This window comes from Haliaeetus albicilla, chromosome 8 (assembly GCF_947461875.1).
Source record: "Haliaeetus albicilla chromosome 8, bHalAlb1.1, whole genome shotgun sequence".
Lineage (NCBI taxonomy): Eukaryota > Metazoa > Chordata > Aves > Accipitriformes > Accipitridae > Haliaeetus > Haliaeetus albicilla.
The window spans coordinates 2,011,896-2,033,674 of record NC_091490.1 but is presented as its reverse complement, the minus strand read 5'-3'; the positions used below and the strand labels follow the sequence as shown (position 1 = coordinate 2,033,674).

Below are 21,779 nucleotides of genomic sequence, written 5' to 3'. Positions count from 1 at the left end.
TTTCTGTTTAAATGTTTCACAAATGTAACATTTCTGCAACTATGCGGGTTTTTTAAATGCTTGTTTTACTTTAGGTACATGTTTTGTACAGAGGCGTTAGTCACAAGTTTCAGGTGGGATTTGTGGTACGTGCTGTAGTATACTCTTGAGATGTATCGTTTGGCAAGAATTCTGGTCAACACAGTACCCTATACTAGGGCTTTTTTGGGTGTACATGGTTCCTTTCCCCATTAACATCTCTGCTAGGCAAAGAGGGAAATGTCTGTGCGTAACTGTATTCTCTTCCCTCAAATCTGAGCAAGTGAGCCAACATATTCTTCTGCCCTTCATTCCAATGCTATGATTTTAGTATCCCACTCTTTCCGCTGACTTTTTCCAAGTCTTTTTACTATTATTTTTATTTCTCATTTGTTCCAGTTTTTCTGTTGATCCTTCTTTTTAATTTTGTTGTTTCTTTAAACACTTTAGAACTGTGTGTTGGACCACTGAAGTGAACTTGCAGTATGACATTAAGAGTTGCCATCTGTGGCTTTGTTAAAGCAGACAAGAAAAGCACCCATTGCTGCTAGATTTTCTTAACCAGTTTTCAGGGACTGTCTGTTTCCCCCTCTTCTTCCATCTGTTCCCCCCCCCATTTTTGCCCAAATTTTTGGTTGTTAATCACTTAAAACATTCTCTGATTCTTTTGCAGTTGACTGCATATGGTGATCAGAAGAAGTGTCATTAAGGGTTGTACTTGTCTATTGTTGAATGATTTTGCAGATAGGTGTGGGAATTTAGGGTGCAGTATCAGTTCCAGAATAATTGTGTATGAGGATATGCTGTTTCTGGACTAATCCAGGCTAATACCATACATACAAGGGCTTTACCAACCAGCTTTGTTTGTTTAAATCTTTCATAAGAGATTTACTATTAGTGACCTAAATTGTAGGACTGTAGTAGATTTCAGATCTGGAAATGTCTTTAACTCTGAAGTTTTTCATGTGCTTTTAACTCTACCCTTTTTGAGGTTGTATGTGCAGAAAACTTATGTACTTTAATGGTATGTTATCGCTGCCGCAGCAAATTGCAGGAGCTTAGTATGAACCTGCCTGAGAGCATGACCTTGAAAACACAGTCCACAACATCACAGCATATTGAAGTTTCTGCTCGTACATGATCTTAGGGGACTTAGCATAAGCACAGGCTGAATTCATATAAGCTGGCTGCAGTGATTGGTCAACAAATACATAGTTGCTGTGGACAAACCATACGTGGGCCACTTAATACAGGAGATTTTAAAGTTGTTAACTTTGCAAGATACGTCTGTGCATTTGAAAAGATATAAAATGTGAATTGGTCACACTTGCAGTATGTGCAGTGAATATTTTTGTACAAATAACACCAGTCCTTTACACAGCAAGGGCAATGCTGAATGTCCTGTTTCTGTTGTGTAGAGATTATATGGACCGTCTCCTGGATGAAAGTGAAAGTGCTGCTTCCAGTAGAGCTCCGTCCCCTCCTCCTACAACTTCCAACAGCAGCACCAGCCAGTCTGAAAGGGAAGACAGCACAACCAGCAACAGTAATCAGAATGGTAAGTGCGTGCCCTGCCCCTCCTAAACAAGAGTTGCCAAATCACCACAGACGACAAGTCAAATGAGAAAAACAAGCCTATTTTAGTTTTATATATTTTTGAAGGTGTTAGCAGCTTTAAGTTATTTTTTTTAAAAAAAGCTATGTTTGCATTTAGCCAGTGGTCACATATTGAAGATAAATCTCTACTAGAATCTTCCTTTTAAATGTAATGAATCTGTTCTTGTCTTCCCCATGCTAGTGTAGATGTGTAGTGCTAATTTTGTGAGGAGTTCATGCAGGATGTTTAAAACAACTGAGATGGGAACTGGGCTATTGTGTAGCATGCTAGTGCTTTTCCAGTGCTTGTCTCAGGAACACCGTTAGCTATTCTTACCAGACGTGGGGCACTGAAGGGCAATTAGGAATGGGAGAAGAGCCAGGGCACAATGACTCATGAAGGAGAAAAAACTCAAAAGCAAGGGACAGCCATTCCGAAGGAGCTGAAGTGAAAGAAGTAGCAAGAGGAGGGAGGAGCTTGGGGGCTGAATCAGACTGTGAAAATAGAGTGGAAGCTACAGAAGCTGCCCTGGTGAGGACAGTCCACCTGCAGCTTGTACAGTCACGCAATTCCAGGACGTTTTCTTGGCTGCTGTTGTTTGTAAGGGCTTCCATAAACTCTGTCATGATAAGTCTGTCATTTGTATGCAAATAAATCACTCGTTCATTGTACAGTGAGGATATGGAGAACAATATTGGCTTTTTAGTTCAATAGGACTAGTTAGACTTCTGCTTTATTGACAGATTGTTCTGTTCCTGCTTATGCTTCTATTCTCTTCCTCATAGTATGTTTCCGTAACACAGGGGTGTCTGCTAATGGGCCAGGTGAGATACCAAATAAAGATGAAGCAAAAATTGAAGGATTGCATGTAAATGGACCTACCAGCGGCAAGAAAACACCTCACACGGATCTGGATACAAATGGGTATGAAACTGAAAACCTTTCCATTGACCCAAAACTTGCTCATTCAGCTTCAAGAAACGAAAATGATTTTGAAGAAAAAAATGAAAGACCTCTAAAAAGAAGAAGAATTAACAGCAATGGAAAAGAGAGTCCAGGTTCTTCAGAGTTCTTCCAAGAAGCAAACTCTCATGGGAAGCTTGAAGAACTAGAAACTTTGGATGACTGAATACTAGGAGCTGATTTTATTCCGTGGAGTAAATTTTGGGTGTCTAAAATTTTCAGGGTTGATGGGTTACCTTACAAAATCCAGTTCCGTAAAACAATCTGCTGAGATTTTTTTCTAATACGTTCTAGTTGGCTCTTAAGATCTGATTATTTGGGTTTTTTCAGCGCTGAAAAGTAGTAGGAGAATATTCTGTTTCTCAGAGCTGGCAACTGTAGTGCTGAGAACTCTAAGGCTCTGAAAAGTATTTGAGAAACAAATCAGTGAGTTTCTGCAAAAATGCTCCCAGCCTAACAAGTTAAAGAAAATTCTGTGTGTAATACACCATTTAAGCATTTTACATGTGAACAAAGCATCCTATTTGAAGCAGGGGGCTGGTTCAAATGTTGCAGGAAGTTAAAATGAAATACAGAATGCCAAGACACGCATCAGAGTAGGCACAGAGACTTCCACTCATGCTAGCAAGAAGAAAGTGTCATCCCATTGTTAAGGAACCCTTATGAATCCTGAAAGTTATGAGCACAACTATTTTTATATATAGAAGTTTTAAAAGGTAAATAAATAAACCAGGTCAGGTTTGTATATGTAAAATTGTTGACATCAATGATGTCTTTCCATATTCTTTATCTGGGCGAAAGAAATACATTCTGTATTTTTCCAGATTTCTTTGTAGCCTTTGAAAGATTTTTACAGTACCTATGTCTTGACTGAACTGTCCTTTCTTAAAACAAAAGCTTGTATAATTTTCTTAACTTGTACAGTTGGTAAACTTTTATGAGAGAATTGATATCCTAAGTCTAATGTCAGCTTCATTTTATTTTGCTGAAGTCTTTTCTAAAAAAAAAAAAGCCAACAAAAAAACCCCAAACCAAACCAATTGACTTAAAAAATGCTTATTAGTCACCAACATGTTATTTTCTTTTCAGAAAACAGTAAACAATTAACATCAAGAATGGTTAGAAGTAATTTGATTTTGAAAACATGATTTTTCTTTCTTCTGTTTTATGGCAAATAGTGATGCTAAAAATTTAAGCATGATGCTTGCATTGCACAAATTTTCTTGCTTTCATTATACATTTTCTCATTTTATTTTGAGCTCAGATAAATTTCATGTCAGCCAAATGCTTCAGTTTACTAAACCCTGTTCGCCAAGACCAGGTGTTAGATTATCCATTGATTTATTTTCAGTCTATCATCTGTCATCTTCTACATTTCACTGAGCATAGGAAGGGTAGGAAATGGGTCAAGTGATTCTGGCTGTACAGGTTAGAAGTGGACGTGCAGCTGCTAACCTGGTGCCTGATCTTGAATTTCTGAAGACTAGTGGACCTTACACGGATGGGTATTTCAGTGGGAGCAGAAACATCACATACACATACTTGGTACAGCGTATACACATTATATACATTCAGTATATAGAGATTCACATGTGAGAAGTGAGAGTAGGTATGGATAATCTTAAAATAGTTAAAGTGTGAGAAATGAAAATTCTTTATAAAAGCGTGTGGAGGGGTGATGCTCACCGTCCCACTAGCGTAATTTGAAAGTTGTTGAAGTAGGGTTTACATCCATGAAATAGAAAGATTTTCAATACCAGTGTTTTGTTCTGGTTTGTTGTTTTGGTTTTGGTTTTGTTTTTTTTTTTTTTTCAAGCCACAGCTATATGTCTACTGTATTGAAAACAGGAAAAATTATTCATTATTTGTATAATTTCCTATCTTGTGTCCTCTTCCTGTGGCTTACAGGTGTGTTGTTAATTTTTAATTATTGGTTATTTTTACTTAAAGTTCACGAGTCTTTATGATTCCAGTTTTCAATGTACAGTCCTATGGTTTGAAACTAATGTTATCAATCTAAGAAACCCAACTGCTAAGGGTTTTGTTTGTTTTGTTTTCTTGTTCAACTACATGTACTTGGACTTTATGGTCATTAATGAGCCAAATCCTCTGGATCCAGCCTGGCTCCATCGCCATGATGAGTTACTGGAGTGTATTAACCTGCTGTTCCCAGAAATGTTGTGAATGATCCCTTCTAACTGGTGCAGCTGACGTGCAGAAGTTGACATCAGCCTAGAATTAGACAGCAATTTACATGGAGAGGCACATGAGTAAGGTTTGTTAACATATGGCCTGCATTAATCAATTAATTAAGTGATTGCTTTAGTAAGAGGTTGCTGTTAACTTCACAATCTGGTTTATTAACGGAAACCCAAAGTATCACAGCCTTATATCAAAGAAAGATGGTCTTGAGACGGTTTCAGACTGAGGGTAGTACAGTGCTTCTAAGAGTCTTTGTAACTAGAGTCCTATTTTCAATTTTATTTTTATGCATTTTTGTTTGCAAGTTGGAAATACTTCCAAAAATTTATAGGAAAGTTTGTAAGTAAATTGTCTCAGGCTTGTGTGTGAAATACAGCACTGTGTATATTTTCAGGAATGTTGCTTTGTTTTTTATCTTACCTTTTTTTGGTGATACATAGAGGAGACCTGACATTCCATAATCAACAAATATGTAATGCTCAGCTAGACTTTAAGAATATTTAATTATAATTTACATTTTGTTTATGCTGGTGTTTTATACAATACTTTGTTTGTGTTCTTCAAAATGCAGCCACTCTAACTTGATAAGTCATTGCACTACTAAAGCTATTTAAAATTCTAGAAATATTGTAACTTTGATTTCATTTAAAAAGCCTTCCTTACAGTTTGGAGCCCAGAAGGGTCTGAACATGTTTCCAAACTGTGTTGAAAAGAAAGATCACAACTTGCATGTGACACTTCTTCAAGCACTAGCGTGATGGGTTCAGCTGGAGTGGGTGGCCTGGATTCATGAAGTGCTTTAAGACCGCAGCCTCCACGGGGAATCCAGTTCAACAGAATAAATGGTTGTTGGGCTTTCTAAAGGGTTAAACATGATATTAAAAAACAACCACACATACACAAAATTTACAAATTAGTTTTATACATTTTTCCACACATAGTAAATTTGCACTGTTAATATCCCTGCTCCCTGTCTGCAACTCAAAAAGCTTATTAAAGTATTTTTTTAAACATACTGTCTGCATAAAAAATTCCTGAGTTTGTTTTTCTCAAAACAGGCAGTAGAGTATTTCCACTTACAGAGGATGTGAAGACCCCATCCTGTTTGTAGCAGAATTTTTTGAATAGGAGCATTAAGCACCTTGTGAAGTGCTCCATCCCCATAAAACACATCAGCTCTGGCTAGCTGGGGAGAAGGAAAAGGGACTGATTTTAGCAAGGCACTAGGTTTGTTTGGTTATTTGGGTTCCCCCCCCCCCCATTAATTTTCCTCTTCCCATCCTCAAATATTTAAAGCTAAAAACCCAAAAGACCTCCCTCACCACCACCACTCCCTTCCTCCACACATACCAGAGGACACAGTCTCAGCACCTTCATCATCTCCAGCCTTTTCTTGCAGGGAAGCAAGGGCCAGCTCCTGGCAGAAGGCAAGAGCAGGCAGGGTAGGAGGGAAGGTCATCGGTTTATTTGAAGCCAGTACAAAAATACATAGGCACATCATAAAATTCTTTTTGCTATCATCCACTGACTGACATATAAAGCCTGCCATACATTCAAATAAAAATGTCACTCTCTTAATCACTAAAACGGCCATTTTGTAAATAGATTCTATATAGAAAAACTTTTAGTCTATTAATAGCATAGAAAATACTGTCGTAGGAACTCTGTTCGCTTTCCCAGTGTATACAATACCATCCAGACCCTGGCACTGAAGTGTGCCCAGTTACAAACAAAATAAGCTTTAAAAACATTTTACCATTTGGACAAGAAATCTAACCAGTAGATTCAAAAAATAAAAATCAAAACCTTCGACAGAATTGACATCCCGACTGCAAATGCCTCAGCACAGCGAAGTTACAAGCAAACATGGCAAAAAGTGATTGGCAAATATTTCTGTTGAAGCAAGCGAGAGGAATGCACAGGCCTGGCTGAAGGACAGGGGTTTGGTGCAGTACAGCACCCGTGAAATCACGCGCTGGAAGGGGCTGCAGGGACCAGGGCACCAGGACAGGGGTCTGCCAGCCCCAGCACCACCCCACTGCTGGGAACCAGTGCAGGGACCAGTAACCACACCTGCAGCTGATGTGTGAGTAGCTCTGGGTCTTCTGCACAGCAAGAAGCATTTATCATCTTTCCTTAGAAAAAGAAGAGCTCTGCAGTGGACTGCAAATCTGAGGTCTTACTGAAATGGAGGAAGCAATAAGGATGACTGGGGAATTATTTCTTTTTTTTTTTTTTTCTTTCTCCAATTCCGCACTACAAGGGGGGAGCCCCACTGAAGGGCTGCTCCTCGCTCGAGGACGCACCGACTCAGCCCTCTGTGCTGCCACACGCCTTACAAATACAGTCACCACACCAATCCCCCACTACGCACATTCCGCATCCCACTGACCCCAAAAGGGAGAGAAGGGAAGACCCCAGCTCTAGTACAGAAATGTCAGCTCCGGCACACCTGGCCAGAATGACTCCAGGCATGGGATTTTGGAGCAGGCAGTAGCGCAGGGGCTGGCAGACTCGCTCTACATCTTTACCAGCACTGTTCAGAGAAATTCTCTGTCACATATAAAAACTTCAATGTTAAGCACTCCAATAAACGCAGCTTCGCCAAAGAGCAGTTACATTTTCAGCAACTATCTTCCAGAAACAAATTACATCATTGTCTATAGAAGCTATTTTCCTGGTTACCAAAGGAATGTATACAAGAAAACCTCATACAGTTTTACCAAAATTTTTTTTAACCAAGATTATAAACAATTCTTTTTAAACCAAAAGACAATCCAAAAAAGACCTAGAAAGAAGTGCTGTGTTAAGACAACCTTTAAAAAAAAATAACCAGTTAACACTGCCTGACATATTAAAAATTCCTATTCTTTTAACGGGTCACAAACCAAAGGATTACTACATCAAAAAACAAACTGCGGGACAGGGCTTGGCCAGAGCCGAAGTGCTGGTGCTGCAGCGTGGGCACACGCCACGCGTGCTCGCAGGGACAAGCAGGAGGCACCCACAGAGCCACCAGCCCCCCGAGTTTCCCATCGACTTGCCAAAACACCATGACTGAAGTCCCTGTGCCTCTCCCAGACACGTGCACGGTGGGAAGGGGGTTGCAGGGGCAGGAGCTGCAGCCTTTGCAGCGGATTTTTCTGGATTGAGAGAGGAGGCTCTGTGTGCCAGGTGGGACAACGTCAGCTCTCCTGCACACCCTGCAGCTACTCCCCGTTGGATCTAAAGTGCCCTGCGAGGGTCCCTGCACCAGGGCCAGCCCTGGCATGGCCAGCAGCTTTTCCAAATCCAAAGGTTTCTGACCCTGGGGTGGTTTGAAGGATGCTGCTGGCCCTGCCGAGCTCACCGGTGGCAGGTAAAACCTTCACGTTGGGAACGTCCCTGAGCCTCGTAAAAGCAACCTTGGGTGGGAAGGAGAGGGATGAATGTTTGCAGGGCTCTTGGAAACCAAGGCAGATAAACCCAGCTTTAAAAGTGGGTTAACAAACAAACAACAAAAAAAACAAACCCAAAACCCAATTAACAAGTGTGAGTTCAGAGAGCACTGAGCATTCAACAGAGGTTTTGGCCCAGACCAGGAGCATCCTGCAGAAGCGGCTTTGCTGGGGGAATACCAGCGCTCGCCTCGCATGGGCTGCGACCCCGCAGCTCCTCTCCCTTGGGGAGCGGAGGGGTTCGCCTGCCCCTTGGGGCCGGACCCATGCTGGGTACCACGGTCTCGCCGGAGGGACCAGGCTGGGGGAGGCACGGAGCAGAGCCAGCCCCAGCCCCCATCCCAGACGCAGCCAAGGATGCTCGGGGTACGGCCCTCCGAGCTGGCACAGTCCTCCACGATTCAAACGTGTACGCTGCCTGTGCCAATCTCTACTGCCAAATCTCAGCGTGATTAGAAACCCATTAATTCCCCACAATCAGACTTAATTAGATATATTCTTCACCGTGCAGTCAGTTATCGTCCCAATAATTTGTAAAGGCAGCAATCTAGGTTGTGCAAATTAAGAGCATCACCGTTACTCCATGGCAGACACCCCGGATTCCTTCCCGCGTTCTGCCCGTGATCAGCTGAACAGAAATAGGTTGCTTCCAGAAAAAGCCTCTCCCTGGTCACACAGAGCTTTTTCCTTTAATATCCATCTTGATGCCAGCTTCAGACTGCTTGCTCATTTGCTCCTCCGTAAAAGTGATGTAGGAATACACCAGGCTTCCAGCAATACTGCAAAACAGGGTTGGGTACGAGAATGAGAGATCCCAGCTCAGAGCCAGAAAAACGACAACACGTTCGATGGCTGGCTCTCTCCTGCACTGCACGACGCAAACCTGCCACCAGCAGCCCAGAGGAGATGCTGCCTTTTACACCAGCACGTTTATTAGTTACATAGACCTGCCACAGGCAGCCACAAACACCGGTTACCGAAGAAAAAAGTCAAAACCGTGGGTACGCCAATGGTCAAGGATCCGCTGCAAGCATCAATTTGCAAGAAAACTTCCTCCTAAGATCAGGTATTTTGTTTAATTTGTACCCAAATGCTTGCTAGCCCGAGTCCCTAGCCAAGTGCTGGACCCGCTCCATCACTGAAGGGATCCTGCTGAAGGACATGGGGAGAACAGGGAGACTTTTCACGATACAGAAATACACCCCAGACCAGAAAGGAGACTTTTCCAAAAGCAGTGCTAAAGTACCAGGTGAAATAAACCAAAAAAAATACTACTTTTGCTACCTTAATTATATGATTCAGATACGCAACTCTGAGAACAACTTAAGTTTGCTGCTAAAATATGCTTGCACGTTCTCCTGGCTTTAAAACAACCCGAGTCTGTTTGGGAGCTCCCCACAGCCCCAGCTGTAAGCAGGGACCGAGCGGTGCTGCTGGCTGCGAGACATGGGTCAGCACCGCACCGGTTCCTCTGCTACAGCATGAATACCAATTCCATGGGGGCTTTTTTTGGTTTGTTTGGGGGTTTTTTTTGTTTTTTGTTTTTTAAAGCATTGAGCCAGTCAAACCATTTCAGTTCCACAGCAATTTTCACTTGCAAATCTTAAATAAAAACTGCAAAGGCCCGACGCTCTCACCTGATATTTAAACCAATGAAGTTCGTCCATGTAAAAATATAGTCTCCTCCAAAAAACATCCCAATATAGGTTATTAAAATATTCTGCAAAGGAAAAAGATTTTAGCAACAAGAGCGTAAGTTTCCGTATAGCCCGAGACAAGCGTATGCTCTATGCATTAAAGCGACATGGAAATGGGGAAATCCCAGATGCAGACAGTGTGAAACAGGCAAGCGGCGATAATACTGGATTCAAAGCGGTTGGTTTTAGAGCTGCTGAGAAATGCTCCTGAACAGAAGCTTCGACGGCTGGGGCAGCACAGCCGCCGCGCTGCGATGCTCTCCCTCATCGCGAGACCAGCACTGCAGCCGGAAAATCGCCCAGGAGCGCCCGTCGTATTTTTGCAACTGGCTCATTGGGCCGAGGTGACCCAGAGGATCGCGGCTGTTTCTGGGTGCTTTGCCCGTCATTAGCCCTGGGGAAGCTAAACGCGCTAACCGCGGTCAGTGCCACGCATGGCTGCGTGCCGTGCAAACATGCACAGAGTATCCCTCTACTCCAGACAGCAGCAAAAAAAAAAAATTTAAAATTAAAAAAATAATCCCATTGGAGCTTTCTCCCCTCCAGGCAGCGCACAGCAAAAGCCCCGAGAGCCTCTGTCCTGCCCTTTCCATGCCGATGCAGACACCGCTGCCTATGCGGGCAGAGCCAGGGATGCACGGTGCTGCTGATAGCTTTTGCTGGAATAACTCCTGCAGGCAGGCAGCACCCTGCTCCGCGTCCCAGGAAGGCAGCAGGGAGGTGCCCGTGCCAACGGCTAAAAAAGCCATCGTTTAATACGAGCCCCATGCGACGATTGCTGCAACGCTCGCCCTACGGCAGCCCTGGGAGCAGAGAAAGACCCTTACCTTAATGCAGCCAACTATTGTAGTTGTAAGAGCAGAATTATACTGAGTGCAAAGAACCGTGGAGTACATCAAAATAAACCTGCAGAAGGAAGAGCCGACATCAAGCTCCATGCTTTGGGCATTGCCATTCATCTCTGCATCTCTTCCCCTCTTTTCCAGAGCAGTATTTATACCACCACTTTTTTGGCTAAACCTGCACTGAAGCAGGATAGGAAATTATTTCCACCTGCCCTAGCTCTCAGAAATAGTGTCCCTATCAGGACCAAAGATTTTTTTATATATATATATATTTTTTTTTTTTAACCCAGAAGAGCTCGGACCACCAAAATATGCTCCTTCTAGAACACCCCCACCCCATCGCTGGTTGACGGCTGCCCCCCAGCCCGGAGGCAGGCAGCACCCACCGCAGCAGCGTACGTCCTTACCCCATTACACACGACAGCGTAAACTGCACGACGAAGAGCGTGTCTGCCCAGCCCTGGTACTCCATTGCCTGCAAGAAACACACCCCGACCCTTAGAGGAGGAGGAGGAAGAAACACAATAATTCACAGCAAGACAAGAAACAAACCCGACGTTGGCTTTCACGTCACAGCAGGAAAAAACAAAACAGAACACAGCCCGGCGTGACATCCTGGGGCTGCGGGAAGGCTGGTTGTCCACACCAGCATCACCTCCAGCCCACGGCAGCACCCAGCACACCCCTCCTGGAAAAAGCGGTGAGTAACAGTCCTGCAAGCAGGAGGAACCAGGAGAGGCACTTCCCGGCTGGTTGTTGTCCAGAATTGCCCTCCTTGCAATTCCTCCACTGCAAACTGCAACGCTTGGGCAGCACGTCCCAGGGGGATTTAACCTCTAGAGATGGCTAAAGGAAGCCTGGATCTCACGGTAGGGCTTTTGTTTGTTTGTTTTAAAGTTACACTCCATGCACTTGAATACGTTTTTGCCAGCTGCAGGTCTGGGGATGACTCCGAGGACAAAGCTCCAGCAGCAGGGGACAGTTTGGGGGGGGGGGGGGGGCCAGAGGGTGCTGCTGCCGGCCAGGATGGGGACACGGGGTCAGAAGGAATCCCACGCAGCTCGACAAGAAGTGCAATGTCCTGCCACTGTACCGGGACATGCTGGGGCCAGCTGGGTGGGAAGCAGCTCTGCAGAACAGCCCCAGGGCAAAACAGACATGGACATACTGGAGAGTCCAGCAAAAGGCCACCAAAATGAAGGGACGGGAGCATCTCTCCCATGAGGAGAGGCTGGGAGAGCTGGGACTGCTCAGCCCGGAGCAGAGCAGGCTCAGGGGGATCTCATCCATGTGGATAAACACCTGCGGGGAGGGTGCCAAGGATGGAGCCAGGCTCTTCCAGCGGTGCCCAGTGCCAGGACCAGAGGCCACGGTGGTGGAGTCTCCATCCTTGGAGACAACTCAGAACCCATCCGGACACGGTCCTGGGCCCCCTGCTCCAGGGGGCTGGGCCAGGTGAGCTCCAGAGATCGCTGCCAACCTCAGCCGGTCGGTGACATGGTGAAGAAGCGAAGGTAGAACCAGGCAATGGCTGGTGCCCCCCACCTCCCCTCCCAGCAGGGCAGGGACTGGCACAGGGGAGGGGAGGGCTGCCGAGCCCACAGGGATCCTGCCAGGCAGCTGGGACAGTGCGTTCCAACTGACAGGGACACGAAATCCAGCCCTGCTGCAGGCGACCCATCCCCTTTACCCCCCCGGGAATTATTTGCAGGGCTTCGCTCACCACCACCAGCACGCCCCTTTCTGCCTCTCGCAAAGCGTCGTTACCTTTGATGCTTGTTAACGAACTACAAGATTTAACACATCCACACGCACCAGAGTGGTGGGGGGCTTTCCTGTGCAAACACCCCCCCCTCCCCAGCACGGCCCCCCACGACGCAGCCCTCCATCCCCTGCCCCGGCAGCCGTCCCCACGCGAGACACGTTCAGCTGCACGCCCTTCACAAGAGGGTTTTTCATCAGGCTGCAAACGTGGAGTTTCCTGGCAGCAGCCCCAACAGAGCGCATCTTTGTCTGCCTCCGGCTGCCAGGAGCTCGGCCGAGGAAAAAGAAGTTTATTCAGGGAAAAAAGAAAAAGAAATAAAAAAAAAAAAGGCGATTTCTCCACAGGCTGAACAGAGGCTGCACAGTGCAGCACAGAGCAACATTTTGCTCCCCGTCTGCCAGCTCCTGCTTATAAATGAGCGCTTTATCCCCAAATATATCCCACTGAGTCGCCCTTTATGAAGGGCAGGGTCTGAGCTACCTTCACCCCGTGCAACCACTTCTCCTCGCTAATCGCAGCTCATTATCTTAGCGACTGCTTACCGGGGTTCGTCATCAGGGCATTAAGCTCCCAATGAGAAAACAAAACCCACCAGGCTCTCCCTGCCTGGGCGCAGCTGGAGGGGGGACAGGGGACAACAGGGGCGCCTGCTGGGGCCACCAGCACCCACGGCTGTCACTCACGGGGGTCCGGGGGGGCAACACCGCCAGCCTTCGACATTTGCCTTCCCTGCCCGTGGAGGGGGATGCCATTCACGCAGGCGTGAAAAGCGAGCATTTTTGCTCAGGAGAGCCAAGTATAGCTGCACATAAGTGTCTACAATAATAACCATCATTGTCATCATACCACTATAATATAAATATCACGTATACGGAACTGCACGTAAATCAGATCATGCTCTGATGGGGTAGGTCGGGCAAACTGGCCCTCAGAGCAATTCAACATAAAAACTGCCCCAGCAAGAAGGAAGGACAGAAAGAATTTTGAGAAAACTCATTAATTCTAAAAATACTCAACTTCTTTGTTTTAAATAATATTTAGTTTCACTTATTGCTCTCATACTTCCCCATTCCTCAAGCATTACGAAAATCCCTGAATGGAGCAACTCTGTGGATTTAAAGTCCAACGTAAGACTTACAGTTAGTTTCTGCTTACGTGGTTTTGGGGTAGTTCCTCTACCACCCTTTGCCCCAACCTCTTCCTCCCTCAGATGCTGCAGAGTTTGTGTTTGCAGACTGGGGATAATGAACTACTTTGCAGTTTCACATTTTGAGTATGTCCCATTTTACGTAAGAAGGCTAAGTTACAGAAAAGTGCATTGTAACGAACAGTAAAACGTTCTTCTAAGCAACCCATTTTGCCCAGAAGGTATCGTGCCAATAAAGATATTGCTTTTGGGGGCAGGAATCCTACCTTCTGCGCATCTCCGGTGAAGTAGGCAATGGTCAAGGTGGGAAGGATCATAAACAGTGCATTGTAATATAGCAGACCGTATTTTCCCAGCTCCTAGAAATAAGAAACATCTGTGTGTTCAAGTTGGTTCCAAACAGGAACATAAAACCTTATTCATATTGCTACTGAAGACTGGGTCTTGTGAGCTAAATCCACGTGGGATTCTCAGAGACAGAAGAGTCGGAGGGTGGGTTGGTTTTTTATATATATATATATGCATGTATTTATAATTTTATGTATTTTTAAAAATATTTATGTTAATATACGTGTGTATGTGTATTTGTACCTATAAACCAGACTCGGGTAACGAGCTTGCAACAGGCTTTATGGTCACCATCAATCAAAACGCCATTTCTTTGCTGTCGCAAGGGACTACGGTCGTAACCGGCATGGGGACACGGCTCCAGCCAGCGCTCTTTGGCAACGCTGGCACCGCGAGAGCGGCACAGCGGCATTGCCAAACCTTCTGGACAGGAGATTTTGGGAGAGGGATGGGGTAGCGCCGGGTGGGTCTCACCCCTTTGCCCTCTCAGATGCAAGTTGCTGCCAAAGCAAGCGCGACGCCGCAATGCCCAGAACGAAGCCGAAGGTCAGCCTACCTTTGAATCCAGCTTCTGTTTCACATAGGCACCGTTTGCAGCTGTTAAGGCATCGTTAATAAGGATAAAAATATATCCTTCCAGATCAAATGCCAAGTCAGCACTGGGAAAGGAAAAAAAACCCAAGTTAAAGTTTTAAGCTGTGCAGAGCGTAACACTTGCAAGATTCCTTCCACCTTCTGTTTAGCCAGTAAGTTGTCAGAAAAAGTTAATCATGGGAGGAGAGGCTGGGATTTGGGTCAGTAAAACATTCTTTCCTACTAGAGAGCACGTCTGAGGGTAAAAAAAGTCAGCGTTTACTCTCTCTTCTTGGGACATGGCGTGGTCCTTGATTCACCTTCGCTCTGCCGGCGGGCCCACGCGGGGACCCTTCAGGAGACACGGGAGAGGGGACGGCAAACCGGGAGCTCACCTAGCAGCTACGAACGCCCCGATGATCATAGCAAATACTGTCATCTGAACACTCCAAGAAAACTTCTTCCTGGAAAAGAGAGGCAGAGGGACACCGCCGTCACCCAAAGTTCAGTCTTCACTGAGGTATTACGAGCACTTTGGAGAAGAGCGGGAGAAGCCTTCCCTCCCGGCACACACAGGGCAGGGGAAGAAAACCCCAAGCAAACCAACCTGTGCAAAAGCAGCGAGTAAAAGCAAGACATTTTTAGGCAATTATCTCCGTCATTTTAAAAAAAAACAAAAACCCACAAACTTGGCGTCGATGAGGTGCAAGTTTATGGAGTGCTACGACTCTGCCGATGGCAGAAGAGGGCTCAGCTGGGCACGGGGTGGCTTGGCACCGCGGGGGGACCGGACCAGCCCCGCGGTGCCGGCCCCGGGGAGGGGGCTGTCGGCACACGGCGTGACCCCTTTTTTGGGGTCTCTGCAGGCGCCCGGGCAGAGGAGAGCAGTTAGGCGGACAGGCACAACCCCCTCCGCTTCCAAAACCGCGCCGGGCTGCCGCAAGCGGAGATGGGGCGCATCCATCTTCTTCTCCGCGCCTGGCAGCCACGCGTGGCACCTCCTCTCGCCCAGCTCCCTCCAGGCACACGGAGCGGCAGCGGAGAAAAACGTATCCGCTTCCTCCGCCCACCCTCGTTCCCAAAACCCAACTTCAGAGCCAAAACCCCTGACCGCACGCATCCCCGACAGACAAAAATCTCACTGACACGCCGCGCGCCGTTCCGACACCTTCAGACTTTTGTAACTCTAACCGGTATCTGTCACTGGCAGCCCCGGGGAGAAGGCGCTGGGAAGACTCACTTGAGCAAGAATCCTTCGGCAAACATTGTAAACAGGATGGAAAACCTTCGCAGGACGGTGAACATCGGCAGGCTGTGAGGGAAAGGGTTCGGCAGGGTGAAAGAGCCGAAACGCAGCTCCGGGGCCACCCACAGAGCAACGCCCGGAGCGGGCGCCGGGATAAGGGCTCCGGAGAACAGAGCCGTCGGCGAGCCTGCCGGTTTCCTTAGGGAAACGGCATTCCTCCCGCACCCGAAAAAGGCGTCGCTCACGTCAGACCTCGTCAGGGTGGGGGACCCCCCACCCTCACCCACGGCGGGTGAGGGCCAGACCCGCGTCCCTCCCTACCCGCTGGCTGGGGGAAAGCGTTTGGAAACACGCACGTGGTTTATTTTAGCGTGGGCAGAGAAGGAATCGTATCGCCCCGAGCAGCTCCCGCTCGGGTCACCCACACCCCCGCAAAGCCTTAGTGCCCAGCAGCAGCTCCCCACAAACATCGCCCCCCCCCAAAAGGACCCCGCTGTATAACCCCCCGCCCCGGTAGAGAAAAGCCATCCATACTTCAGTTTCTTGGTGCTGAACAGTCCTGTGATTTGGTTCCCGAAATACAGAAGAGGTAGAGGAAACGTCTAGAAAATGATAAGAGGGATAACACGCTGCAGGAGCGACCGGAGAAAGCCAGGGAGCTCCCCGGCAGCACCCCCATTTTATAAACAGATATGAAATTATTTCCACCCCGCGACGGCAACGTCCACGCACGCCAGCCGCCCCGTGGCCGCGGGGCAACGACCACCGGCCAAAAAGCCGGCGGTACCCTCAGCGGGTGGGGGGGGGGCAGAGACCACCGCCCGGTCTCGGGGCGCAGGAGAGGTGCCCGGGGAGTGGGGGGGGGGCTTACCCGCCGGGGGACGTGTCTGTCGAGGTCGGGGAACTTGAGCACCCGCAGCGCCTTGCCCGCCCAGAGCACCGCCACCGTGGCCAGCATCTGCAAGAGAGTGGGGGGGTCAGCTCGACGGCCCCCTCATGGGGGGGGGGGTCAGAGGGGAACGGGGTGGGGGGGACACATGGGGACACCCCACTCACCTGGCCCAGCCCCACGCACAGCGAGGAGGGGAACCTGCGGGTAGAGAGCAGATGTCAGTGGGGGCACCCACATCTGGGGGGGGGGGGGGGTCCCAGCAGCCACGCACACCCCCTCCCACGCTGTCTGCACGGGGAGGGGGAGAGCAGCGGCCCCCAGCCCCCCCCCCCAAACCTGCAGAGCCATATTGGGGGGGGCACTGCCCGGCCGTGCAGGGGGTGCCCGTGGGAAAGAAGAGGCGGGGGGGGGCGCAGTGCAATGCGCTCCCGGGGGGGTGGGGAAGGAGGGGGGGTGCAAACACAGGGTGCCAAAGACCCCAAGGGGGGGGCCGTGCATACCGGGGGTGGGAAAGGAGGGGTGTGCGGGGGGGGGGGGGGAGCAGCAAACACAGGGTGCCAAGCACCCCAAGACGGCGGGGGGGGGATGCATAGGGGTGCCCGGCCCTAGAGGATTTGGGGTGCACGGGCGCACAGCACCCCAAGGGAGGGCTGCATGCTGGAGGGGGGGTGATGCAGAGCCCCCCCCCCCGGGGACGGGGATGGGGGGTGCTCCCGGGCGCTAGGCCGTACCCGTAGGTGGTGAGGACGCTCTTGTTGACGACGACGATGAGGAAGGAGCTGAGCCCGTAGAAGGCCGCCGCCAGCAGCTTGAGGCAGAGCGTGAAGCCCGGCGCCGCCATCCCCGGCTCCGCATCGCCGGGCGCGGGGGCTCCGGCGGGGGCTCCCCCCTCGGCCCCGGCCGCCGGGCGTCTGCGCGCCGCCGACGGCGACGACATGGCTGCGGGGGGCGGGGCCGGGCCGGGGGGCGGGGCCGGGGGCGGGGCGCGGGAGGGCGGGCGCGGGAAGCGGGGGGGGCGGGCGCGGGAAGCGGGGAGTGGGGGGGGGAGGATCGCGCGGGGGGCGAGGGATTTGCGCAGGGGTCGGGGGAGGGGGGAGAGACAAACGGGGGATTTGTCGCGCAGGGAGGTGGCGGGGGGGGAGCGAGGAGGTGCACAGGGGGCGTGTTGGGGGGGGCATTGCATGCGGGATGACACAAGGGTCTGGTATGGGGGGAGCGAGGAAGTGCACAGGGGTCGTGGGGGGGGCATTGCATCGGGGGGGGAATCAGACAAGGGTCTGGTATGGGGGGGAGCGAGGAGTTGCACAGGGGTCGTGGGGGGGCATTGCGGGGGGGGATGACACAAGGGTCTGGTATGGGGGCGAGTGAAGAAGTGCACAGGGGTCGTGTTGGGGGGGCATTGCAGGGGAAAATCACACAAGGGTCTGGTATGGGGGGAGCGAGGAAGTGCACAGGGATCGTGGGGGGGCGTTGCGATGGGGGGCATAGCACAGGGGTCTGGGGTGAGGGGGCACAGGGGGGATCGTACAGAGGTTGGGTATGGGGGGGTGAGGAATTTGCAGAGGGGTCGGGGGGCATAGCACAGGGGGTGGTGGGGGGGTGTCAAACGGGGGATTTGTCATGCAGGGAGATGGCGTGGGGGGAGCGAGGAGTTGCACAGGGGTCGTGGGGGGGCATCGAACGGGGGATTTATCGCACAGGGATCTGGCATGGGGGGCATGGCATTACACAGGGGGTTGGCATGGGGGGGGCACGGAACGGGGAGAGGGGTCACATAGCAGTCTGGAATGGGGGGGGCAAGGCATTGCACCGGGGTCTGGCATGGGGGGGCACTGGGGCATGGGGGGGTTATTGCAGGGGCAAGGGGACATGTACTCCAAACACGCTGCAGCGCGTGCCCTTTTCCAAGTGGAGGGACAGGATGGGGGGGGGTCCCTCTGAGCCACCTTCTGCCAAGTAGAAAAACCCCAAAATAAGGCAGCTCGAAAAAAAACCACCCACACCACCCTATAGGTTACATCAGAAAACCCGGCATTGTTTAGGATTTTGCTGGAAGACAAGAACTAACACATACACCTAAAGCCGTCACCGCTCTGGTATCTGCGTCCCACCACCCACGCGTCCCGCTCGCGGCCGGGGAGCCGGTTCCCACCCGGCACGGCGGTGTTCCTCCGGCAACGCCAACCGCCGTGGGGCCGCGGCTGTGCCGGCATGGGGGGCTCACGGCGGGGCCACGGCGGGTGGGGGGGTCTCTGTCCCTGGGAGAGGGGGCAGCCGAAATGCTGCGGCGAGTGGGTGGCGGGGGGGGTGAGGAGATGGAGGGTGGGCATGGGGTCTCGCAGGGTGGGTGCAGGGGGGGGTTGGGGTGAGCCCCCCAGCCACAGCACTTTAGGGTCAACCCGATGGGAGGAGGTGAGGCAGCTGCGGGACGTTTGTTGCCCTTGGCCACGGTGTTTGCAGAGGAAACGGCCCCTTTTTGGCCAGCTTTATCCCCAATTATCTCCCTGCCACGTCCAGACCTGCCGGGGCACGGCCAACCCCTGCGGCCCCAGGCGTGAAACGGGGCGTCGTGGCCCCGTGGGCGCGAGCTGCTGCTCGCCCCGGCGCGCTCCCGCTCGCCCCGGCACGCTCGCCCTCACCCTCTCCCCTCGCAGGGGGAAAGCAAACTCTTTGCCCAAACTTTCCTTTCTTTTTCCTGCCTCGTTCGTGTCCCCGCTGCTGCCCCACTCCCGGCGAAGGGGTGCGGGAGAAGCAGGAGCCGATCCCCGGCACGGCTCGCACCGGGCTGCAGGAAGGACAGACCGACTTTAAAAGCCAGGAGCAACTTTCCCACATCTAGGATGTCCTTTTAAGCTGGCCAAAAACCACAGTCAGAAAAGTTTTCTCATGGGCATCACCTTCCTTGTTCCCGCACTAAGTCCTGTCCATCCTTATCAAGCCACAGTGCGGGCTTGGACCTAGAAATATTTACTCCTCCAACAGCAGAGAGGAACCTAATCCTGCCCGGACTCCGGCGCCAGCGGGATTGACGCAAACAGCCCCAATTCCTAGGCCTGCCCTCCCGCCGGCGCATCCGTCCCCCCCCGGTGGCACCGGAGACCCCGCGGTGATGGACAGGGAGCCGCACACACGGGGAACTCCTGTGAACCCACGGGGGGATGCGGGGGCAGCCCCCCCCGGCAGCGGCCACGGCACAAATGCCACCGTGACAGTTTTAAGGTCAAATATTTGGACCCTCTGGGTGAATGGGTTTGGTGGGCAGCAGAAGGTGCGGCTGCAATGGTGCAGGCATGGCGAGACGGGGACGTGCCTGGGGTGGCCGTGTCCCCCGTGTCCCCCATGTCCCCCGTGTCCCCTGTGCCAAGCACAGCTCCGGGTATGACACAAGCGCTTCGCTTTTGGCAGCAAAGCCCGTCCTGGCCCGACCTTTCCTTCCTGCTAAACTAAGCTTCTGACTCACTGCAGTCATTTTCGTGCGCCCGGCCAGCAGCGAGCCCACCAAAGATAACAAAAATGAAATTAATCCCGTTTTTTAATCTTAATCTCATTTGGCGACCAGCTCAACCAGAGGTTTCTCCCCGGAGCCAAACTGGCAATGACTCCGGGGTGGAGTGCACATCCCAGCGGATGGGAAAAAGGGCTTCGGAGCCTGGTACCCCCCCCCCAACCCCGGGGGGGGACGGGGGCAGAGGGAAGGCTGGTGGGGCCCGGAGGAGCGGGGTTGCGGAGGCAGGGCAGGTCTCGGCAGCCAGCGAGGAAGTCTCTGCGAGATGCAATCGCTTTCCCCGGGGGCGGCCGGGGAAAGTCACGCTAGAAGGGAGGCGGGAGTGAGGCACCGCGGCCCCCCCACGCTCCCCTGCGAGTTTTCTTGGCCCCTTGAATTCAGGGTGCACCCCCAAAAACATGGGGAGAAGGGGGGCTCAACGTGGCTGAGGCAGGCTGAGGGCTGGGAGAAAGCGCTGGCACGGGGAAGGGGGTAAGCGACCCCAGCCCTGGGTCGGACGCAGCGAGCGTGGCACGGGGACGGCGGGTTTTTGGCTGGAAAAAGGCTGGGGAGCACCCCGGGTCCCAAGGGGAGCAGGCACTGGGTGCTGAAGGGACTATCCTGGGGCGTGCTGGGAGAAGCCTGCTGTGCCGTGCCGTGCCGTGCCAGCCTCTGGAACAACTGCAGCAAAACCACCTTTGGACATCAGGCTGTAAGGAAGATCCAAGCAAATCACAAAGAGCCGCAAAAGGAGTGAGAGGCACGATGGGGTTTGGAAACCCGAGCGGTTTCCAAACCCAGAAGGAACTGGGTTTTGTGAGCACCGGGAAGAGCAAGCCGTGGGAAAGAGCCGGGCCTGAGCACTTATTCTGCTCCCCACCGGCCCAAGGGCTGGCAGCATCGGGGCACTGAGCCACAGCTCGCTGCGGCCGCTCAGGAAGAGATAAGAAGACACGAGTTTAACTGGCACCAGAAAAGGCTGATGGTCTGGGCAATACGGGAACCAGCAGCTCGGGAAGGCTCCGAGGCTGGCGGGGTGCTGGGGAGCAGCCACGACGCACCGTGGCTGGAGGCATTACCGTACCACAGCCAGATGCGCCGTGCTGGCTCCAGATGGGCTATGCCAGCTCCAGATGTGCTGCCCTGGCTCCAGGTGTGCTGCCTGGGCCCAGATGTGCTTGCCCTCGGTGCCGTCCCAGCTCCAGATGTGCGCACCCGCGGTGCAACCCCAGATCCAGGTGACATAACCTGGCTCCAGATGTGCGCGCTTGCGACGCTGCCCTGGCCCCAGATGTGCAGCCCTCGCCCCAGATGTGTGCCCCACAGCGTTCCTTCCTCAGCCCCAGCTCTGTCGCTGCCGGCAAACGACCCCTCTGCCCCAGCAGCTCTGCAGAGGGGACTGGGATCCCCCCGGACCCTCCTCAGCTCGCTCCCCTCCACGCCAGGACTCCCGAATCTCAGCAAAGCCCACCCGCAAGGCGAGACACCCCCTTCCTCCTCCTGAAAATGGTTTTCAATAGATTAATACAAATACTTTCATTACAGAACGCATTAAACACACCCGT

The 21,779-nt window shown here is 51.3% G+C and overlaps 2 protein-coding genes across 9 annotated transcripts in view; one reads left to right on the top strand and one right to left on the bottom strand.

Moving 5' to 3' along the window:
• Nucleotides 1–5,795, top strand: part of MIER1 (MIER1 transcriptional regulator) — a 43,225-nt gene extending 37,430 nt beyond the window's left edge. For 5 of the 6 annotated variants that reach the window (XM_069788449.1, XM_069788448.1, XM_069788447.1 and 2 more), the window contains 2 exons: nucleotides 1,437–1,576; nucleotides 2,419–5,795. In XM_069788449.1, the coding sequence (XP_069644550.1) occupies nucleotides 1,437–1,576; nucleotides 2,419–2,744 (466 nt within the window). In that variant the 3' untranslated portion in view covers nucleotides 2,745–5,795. The remainder of the gene's footprint in view (nucleotides 1–1,436; nucleotides 1,577–2,418) is intronic. The other variant, XM_069788450.1, reaches the window with a different exon arrangement.
• SLC35D1 (solute carrier family 35 member D1) lies at nucleotides 5,074–17,679 on the bottom strand. Of its 3 annotated transcripts, XM_069788452.1 has the most exons (13): nucleotides 17,462–17,679; nucleotides 16,895–16,928; nucleotides 16,710–16,796; nucleotides 16,373–16,440; nucleotides 15,833–15,904; nucleotides 14,988–15,056; nucleotides 14,576–14,678; nucleotides 13,938–14,030; nucleotides 11,167–11,234; nucleotides 10,742–10,820; nucleotides 9,855–9,937; nucleotides 6,131–6,197; nucleotides 5,074–5,638 (listed from the first exon to the last, which is right to left on the bottom strand). In XM_069788452.1, the coding sequence occupies exons 1-13, from the start codon at nucleotides 17,665–17,667 to the stop codon at nucleotides 5,426–5,428; spliced, it is 1,242 nt and encodes a 413-aa protein (XP_069644553.1). In that variant the 5' UTR covers nucleotides 17,668–17,679; the 3' UTR covers nucleotides 5,074–5,425. The 3 variants fall into 3 exon arrangements, with proteins under 3 accessions (XP_069644553.1, XP_069644556.1, XP_069644554.1); XM_069788453.1 differs by lacking the exons at nucleotides 5,074–5,638; nucleotides 6,131–6,197 and adding an exon at nucleotides 6,224–8,996; XM_069788455.1 differs by lacking the exons at nucleotides 9,855–9,937; nucleotides 10,742–10,820; nucleotides 11,167–11,234.
• Nucleotides 17,680–21,779: the final 4,100 nt, after the last annotated feature.